Below are 7,313 nucleotides of genomic sequence, written 5' to 3'. Positions count from 1 at the left end.
AATTAAAATGATAAATATACTAATAATTTTATTAAAAAAAAAAATAGAGAGTAAAGTGCACTATTAAACTATAACATAACAATAAATAAAATAATTTTTAAGGAAAAAAATACCATAATATAAAACTGTTTTTACAATCTATTCCTTCTATAGATCTTATAAACTACAGTAGGTAGGTAATCCCTTAAAAAAATACCATAATATAAAACTGTATTTACAATCTATTCCTTCTAAAGATCTTATAAAGTACGGTAGGTAGGTAAGATGGAAGGAGCCCAAACTCATGATGCCCATTGACCTTTAATTTCATGTGTGTTGACCGATTATACCATCCGATATCATGACTTTGGGTGATCCCTGTGTCAAACGAAGTCCTTATTTCTGAGTAATTATGATTTAAAGAGAAAGACAAGGTCAGGTGGGCGCACTCCATGTTAGAACGTGGCCTTATTCAGAGCTGTGAAAACGATGCGTGAGGAGGGTGTATCGGGATCTATACCAATGGAGTCGTATCGCAGATAGATGTGGGCAACGAAAAGACATGCTAAAAGTATTACAATGTTCTTCCCTGGACACTGTTTGTTGTGCATAGAGGATTCTTCTGTTTCAGGGCCATTCGACCAGAACAAACACTGCAGCAGATTCTGATCTTTATCCCCCTCATACATGAAACGATCCGGAGTAAATTGGTGTGCATCCTCGAAGACGTGAGGATCTCTCATTGCCATGGGCTGATACCCGGCCAGAAGCTCACCTTTCTTCACCAGATAACGCGCATCGTGCGACTCGAGAACGAAGTCTTCCTTGGCTTTCGCATACTGAAACTGAACCGGCGGGTCCATCCTCAGCACTTCGTACACCGTTGATCGAACTAGACGCATGCGGTTCAAAGCCTGGGCGTCTAGACTGTTGTTATTAGCGCGGAATGCCCCTCGAACCTCTTGTGCCAGATTTCTCTGCAATTCACCACCCACTTGAACGATTCGCTTGATGATGTTTGGAAGCAAAATCATGAGTCCTCCGAAGGCGTTGAAACAGAGCAAGAAGAGCAAGTTATGGCACGCTTCCTCTTTACTCACACCTAAACTCTGATGTGTATCAAGAACCTCCGTTTCGTAGAAGAAGTCGCGCAGCCTTCGGTCGTCCTTACGCGCTAAAAAGGGCGGCAGAGGAACCGCATGGATTGTGATTTCGTCGAGGATCTTTGGTAGGATGCCACTACTGGCAGTCGGAGCCAGTTGAAGTGCAAGTGATTTTTTAACGCAGGAAGGCCCATCGTTTCCGAGGTCCGTTTCACTGGGATTTCGGTTGACCATACACCTGCACAGAAAATTAAACAGCATATGTTTACTATGGGCATTAAATGGCTTTCTTCTGCCTTCCAAGAAATCTTTCTCAGCCACCGCCCATAGCTTTTCTGAAGCCTTGTGGAACTCTGGAAACCACTTGTGGGCGTTCATCTTGAGAATATCTGAGCAAAATTTCTTGAGGTTGGCGTGATGTTCTTCTGAGGGGTCCATGTAGGACAACGCCCTGAAGCCTCTGGTGAAATCAGAGCTGGGGATGTAATTACCAATGAAAACATTTCGCTTTTCGACTTTCGTCATGTCGAACAGCACGCGGAAGCTCTTGGAATCCAGAAGAACGATGGCCTGTGCTTCCGGAAAGAGTGGCGGCCCTGGTGGCAGATATACTCTGTAAACAGTGCTCTTGTACTTCATCATTCGGCTTTTGAAGAATTCTTGTGGACCTTCTTTTACGAAGTAATCATATCTATCCTTGATCGCTCCGGCGATTCCGAGGCCATAGTTCCGGGAATGTCCTCCACAGTTCCGAGGCCATAAGTTCCGGGAATGTCCTCCACAGTTCCGAGGCCTTACGTTCCGGGAATGTCCTCCACAGTTCCGAGGCCATACGTTCTGGGAATGTCCTTGGACGCCGTTGCAGAAGCCATACTTGGTTACAGGCTGAAACACAAGTCCACCGCTTGATCGCTACTAGGTAGCAGTGAAAACCAGCGTGGGATGTTTCATCCCAAAGAGCTTCTCGGTCTGTATTTATGCAAAAAAAAACACAAATTGTAAGTGGTGTAGCATCCAGTGTTGTCTCTTTTGTTTCCCTTAAAACAAACGATCAAGAATTTTAATGCCCGCGACTTGGCGTCAAGAATTTTAATGCCCGCAACTTGGCGTCAAAAGACAGATTCTAAAGCTGTACGACATTATTCGGAAATAGAGCGTTTATTTCAAAAGTTGTTCCGTAACAGCGTTTACACTAAGAGTAGCCATGTCGTAGATGCCGATAATTATACCAAGTTACCAACTATGTTTTTTTTTAAGGTTAGAATGGATTTGTTTTGGGTCGGGTTAGGATGGAATTAAGTGGATTAATAATAATAAGGTGGCTAGTTACCAAGTATGGATTTAAGCAGATTAATAATAATAAGGTGGTTACAAGGTATTAATTTATAGTGTTGTATAAAAAAATTTTGAAATATTTTTTACGTAAAAATTTAATTACTAAAATTTATAAAAATATACATAATAAGAAGGCGGTTAGTTACAACGTATTAATTTATAGTGTTGAATAAAAAAGGTTTGAAATATTTTTTACATAAAATTTAATTACTAAAATTTATAAAACTATACATATTCAATCTCTTGATTTTAAATCTATAAAAACATATATATTTTACTTCTTGATTTTAAATCTATAAAAACATATATACTCTACTTCTTGATTGATTTTGAGTTTGTAACCTTTCAAAACAAACACTCACCCTCAGACATGAAGCCCACCCACTTAAACTATATATGTACTCGATGCTAAATACGCTTCCAACATCGCCGTTAATTTTATTATTTTTTTTTCTTAATCTCGTCCGCCTGTAATTCATTTAAAGCGTAGGTTTATTTAACCATTATTGATATTTGTGGAGCTGTAGTGTTATGCAGTATATGTTAGCTCGTTTAAATAAGTATAAAATTTAAAACCTTAAATTTGATGTGGAAGTATTTACGTTGGCGGCATAAATTGTCGTAAATTCTATTTCTAACGAGTGAGCGATTTAAATTTTAAACTAAATTAGACGGCCTGTTTAGTTATAATGGTAGCATTTGTTTCCTGTTACCCAATCTGTTTAGGTGCAACATTTATTTTCTTGTCACCAAATTTGTTGAAAAAAATTGTAATGATAAAAGTTTTAAAAAATAATTAATAAATAAATAAAAAAATTAGCCTATCAGTTTAGTTGTAGCCTAGTCTCTGTTCAGGGGCAACATCTATTTCTAATCGCCTAATCTGTTTAGATAAGCATCTACTTTATTGCTACCAAATCTGTTTTTCTTGTCATCAAATATGTTTAATTGCATAGGTGGTTAATGAGATTTTTATAGATACCAAAATAAATACAGAAATTAATTGGAATAGTGACATTATCTGAACATGGTAGGTTAACTAGAGTTAACATGGTTAAAGATTCTTTTTCTTCCAAGTATAACTATTTTGCAAGCAAGTTTACTACCTATCTCTCACCTACCTACGTCTCTCATTACATCCCACGCTAAATCTAAAGCTTCAAACGACAAGCACAAATGACTGTAATCAAATTTCCACGTGAGAGGTAAGATAAATTTGAATTGAAATTCCAGACTTGCCTGGGACATTCGCACAAAACACATGGGCGATTCACTATACACGTCATTTTCTGAATGGTGGAAGCCTACGGGCTGTCTCACTGACGACAACCGTCTTACATCATCGACTTTTTAACCTATCACCATATCCAATTGGACAAACGGAGAGTTTACGGCAGACACAACCCGCCAAAGTTATCCTCGCATAACTTTCTGGGAGAATAATTGCCGTGGGGATGAGGAAAAATTTTATCCAAGAAACAGTGGAAAGATATAAATTGATCCGTACATGCTATAATATAATATGGGCATTGAGTAGAATTTTATCCAAGAAACAATGGAAAGATATAGATTGATCCGTACATGCTATAATATAATATGGGCATTGGGTATAACTTTTGAAATAGAATCATTTACTACTGACAGCTGTCTTGTTGGGCAGGAAATTTATTTGTTTGCTCAGCTCGGCAGTCTATAAATACCAATGACTCAATGTTTGTAACCAGGCAAGGGCAAGCCGCTCAGGGATTGCGAGTGCAAGTATAAATGGATTAGGCATTACGGTTGGACACAGAAATGAAAATTTTCGAAATTTTCGGGAGGTGCAAGAAGGGAGTTACCAAGATCGAAGGGACGGTTGTCCTTCGGAAAGCGTCTCTTCTCGATGTCAAAGATTTATCTGCCAGCGACGTCAGTGGGCTTGGGTTCAAGACAAGTCTACACTCCTGACGATAGCGGTGAAGATGAAGGGTGGCCATTGAGCTGTGTCTGCCTCCCACATCAGTGGGCTTGGGTTCAAGACACGTCTACACTCCTGACTATATCGGTGAAGATCATGGATGGTGATAGCAACTAGCGAAGGCTCATGTGCGGGCAAACGATTCCGATTACCATCAGTTGGTGAGCCATTGGTAAGAGATAGTAATTTTTTGGTCTTTACATCGTCTTTTATTTAAATACTGTGACTTGATCGTCTGTGATCTGATCTGTATCTTTAGATGGTCTTAATGATTAACTACACTGGCTGATTAAGAATGGCGTCATGGTAAAATTTTCTTCTATATAATTTTTTACCAAAAATACTCTTCTTAATATATAATTTTCTACTGAAAATACTCTTTTTAATATAATATGGATCACAGAAAACAAAAGCTTTTTCAATAACAGTTACTTTGTTTAGATTAAAAATATTATAATATATAACAAATCAATTATTTTCTTATGTTAAAAATATTATAATATATAACAATATCATTTGTGTTTTTTTAGTTTGAACTTGTTAGAAGATTACTAATGACCTTTTATCATATTCACATTTGTTGTGCTTTGTGTACTTCGAAATTATTTATAAAGTTATTCTTTTTTCTTTCAAATGCAAGCTCAGGACCCATGCTGTGGTAGAGCCATTTATTATTGCTACCCATAGACATTTGAGCAAACTGCACCCACTTCACAAGTTGCTCATCCCTCACTTTCGCAATACTATGGAGATCAATCGATCTGCTCGGCAATCGTTGATAAATGCAGGAGGCATAATCGAGCAATGCTTTACGAGTGGTAAGTATTCTATGGAAATTTCGGCCAAAGCATACATGGATTGGAGATTCAACGAGCAAGGACTGCCAGCTGATCTTCTTAAAAGGTAATATTATAACCATAACCATCATGTTGTAACTTTAATATTAAAAAGGTAAGATTATAACCATGTTGTAACTTTTTGTGAGACTAATAGATTAATGCACTAATATAATAAGCGTTGTCCAGGGGTATGGCTGTGCCCGAAACTGATGAAGTAAATGGTGTGAAGCTTGTGATAGAGGATTATCCGTATGCAGTGGACGGGCTTGAAATATGGGCGGCCTTGAAATGTTGGGTATCTGACTACACATCGCTGTATTACAAGGACGACCAAAGTGTAGAGAGCGACAGAGAAGTTGAAGCATGGTGGAAAGAGATCGTGGAAGTGGGTCACGGAGATAAGAAGCATGAGGAGGGAGGATGGTACGAGATGAAGAGTGTGGAGGACGTTAAAGAAGGCATTACCACACTCATTTGGATCGCTTTTGCCCACCATGCAGCGGTCAATTTCAGGCAGTATGGCTATGCGAGATTCATGCCCAATTACCCAAGTACCACACAGCAACTTATTCCAGAGAAAGGATCCCCACAATACTCCAAATTCCTTCATGACCCAGAAGCCTATTTCCTAAAAAACGTGTCCAATCAAAAAGGCTTGTGCCACTACCATGGTTGTCCTCGAGCTTCTATCGAAGCATTCGACCAGTGAGGTATAACTGGGACCGGGCCATGGAAAATTTTAGGGGCTAATGTTCGCCCAGTGGGCTAATTTTCCTTGATTTTTCCAAAAAAAGATTCGCGAATTACCAATTTTTATAAAAGACGATTCGCCCAAATTTTAGAATATAAAATTATTTTACCTCAAAAATCGCCAACATTATATAGAGACTATATATAAAATCAATATAGATTTGAATAATTTTACAAATATATCAATACACATTTTATAGTTTGCATATTAGGGATTAGTGAGATTCGCCAATGTTTTTAAACTTCAAAAAAAAATTCCATCCTTAAAATTTTCCTTGGACCGGGCTCCGCCTCTTACTGGACAGATAACTCTCCCGTAGAAGAGGCATTCAAATCCTTTAACTCCAAGCTACTTGAGATAGAGAAGAATATCGATAGTAGGAACAAAAATCTAAAGTTGGTAAACCAGCGAGGCCCTGCAGATATTCCCTACACGCTCTTATACCCAGGGACTTCCGATACTGGCGAGACAAGTCCTACACGCTCTTATGCCCAGGGACTTCCGATACTGGCGAGACAAGTGCTGGGCTTACATTTCGAGGAATTCCCAACAGCGTCTCTATATAGTATATAGTGCCTTCACCGACTCCGTCCCATTCCCAAATATCCGTCTCATTCCTATAATATTCCGGGAATTTGCAATCTGTCTCATTCCCAAATATTCGGGGAATTTGCAATCGACGAGATGAAGAGTATGGAAGATGTGAAAGAAAGGATTACCGCACTCATTTCGATCGTTTCTGCCCACCATGCAGCGGTCAATTTCGAGCGGTACGGCTATGTGGAATTCATGCCCAATCACCCCAGTACCACCCGGAAACTTATTCCGATCGTTTCTGCCCACCATGCAGCGGTCAATTTCGAGCGGTACGGCTATGTGGAATTCATGCCCAATCACCCCAGTACCACCCGGAAACTTATTCCAGATTAAGGATCCCCACAATACTTGGACTTCCTTCGTGACCAGGAAGCCTATTTCCTAAAAACTGTGTCCAGTCAAAAGCCCTGTGCCACTACCATGGCTGTCCTGGAGCTTCTATCGCAGCATTCGACCGGCGAGGTATACCTGGGACAGGGCTCCGCTTCTTACTGGACAGATGACTCTTTATATGTCAAAATCAAGTGTCAATGATTCTTTCACCAAAGAGGGGTAGGGTTAGATATATCATTTAAGGCTAAGGCTTGTATATTTGTTATTCTTATATTCAATTTTTTCTAAGAAATAATATTTTCATCTTTATTTATATAGCAAATATAATTCTATAGATAATAAAAGGGGCACCATTTATCTATTTTATTGCTATTATTATCATAAAATGTTGGGGTTACTGGTGTGCTAATGAGGTCTTA

The 7,313-nt window shown here is 38.9% G+C and overlaps 3 protein-coding genes across 3 annotated transcripts; 2 read left to right on the top strand and 1 right to left on the bottom strand.

Annotated features, from left to right (window-relative positions):
* Positions 1-434: 434 nt before the first annotated feature.
* Positions 435-2,288, bottom strand: LOC149248067 (allene oxide synthase 2, chloroplastic-like). The gene is made up of 2 exons (XM_089447349.1): positions 2,265-2,288; positions 435-1,967 (listed from the first exon to the last, which is right to left on the bottom strand). The coding sequence occupies exons 1-2, from the start codon at positions 2,286-2,288 to the stop codon at positions 435-437; spliced, it is 1,557 nt and encodes a 518-aa protein (XP_089303475.1).
* A 1,923-nt stretch (positions 2,289-4,211) lies between these two features.
* LOC149248066 (putative linoleate 9S-lipoxygenase 8) lies at positions 4,212-6,530 on the top strand. The gene is made up of 5 exons (XM_089447339.1): positions 4,212-4,325; positions 4,485-4,546; positions 5,020-5,277; positions 5,400-5,918; positions 6,386-6,530. Exons 1-5 carry the CDS (start codon positions 4,212-4,214, stop codon positions 6,528-6,530), a joined length of 1,098 nt encoding a protein of 365 aa, XP_089303465.1.
* A 118-nt stretch (positions 6,531-6,648) lies between these two features.
* LOC149248065 (linoleate 9S-lipoxygenase 5-like) lies at positions 6,649-7,095 on the top strand. Its single transcript, XM_089447328.1, has 2 exons — positions 6,649-6,830; positions 6,960-7,095. Exons 1-2 carry the CDS (start codon positions 6,649-6,651, stop codon positions 7,093-7,095), a joined length of 318 nt encoding a protein of 105 aa, XP_089303454.1.
* The last annotated feature ends 218 nt before the right edge of the window (positions 7,096-7,313 follow it).

This window comes from Pinus tabuliformis, chromosome 7 (genome assembly GCF_031772625.1).
Source record: "Pinus tabuliformis cultivar Carrire ecotype Pingquan chromosome 7, CPIR1, whole genome shotgun sequence".
Taxonomy (NCBI): domain Eukaryota; kingdom Viridiplantae; phylum Streptophyta; class Pinopsida; order Pinales; family Pinaceae; genus Pinus; species Pinus tabuliformis.
The sequence above is the reverse complement of the archived record's forward strand: the minus strand, read 5'-3'. Positions and strand labels throughout refer to the sequence as shown.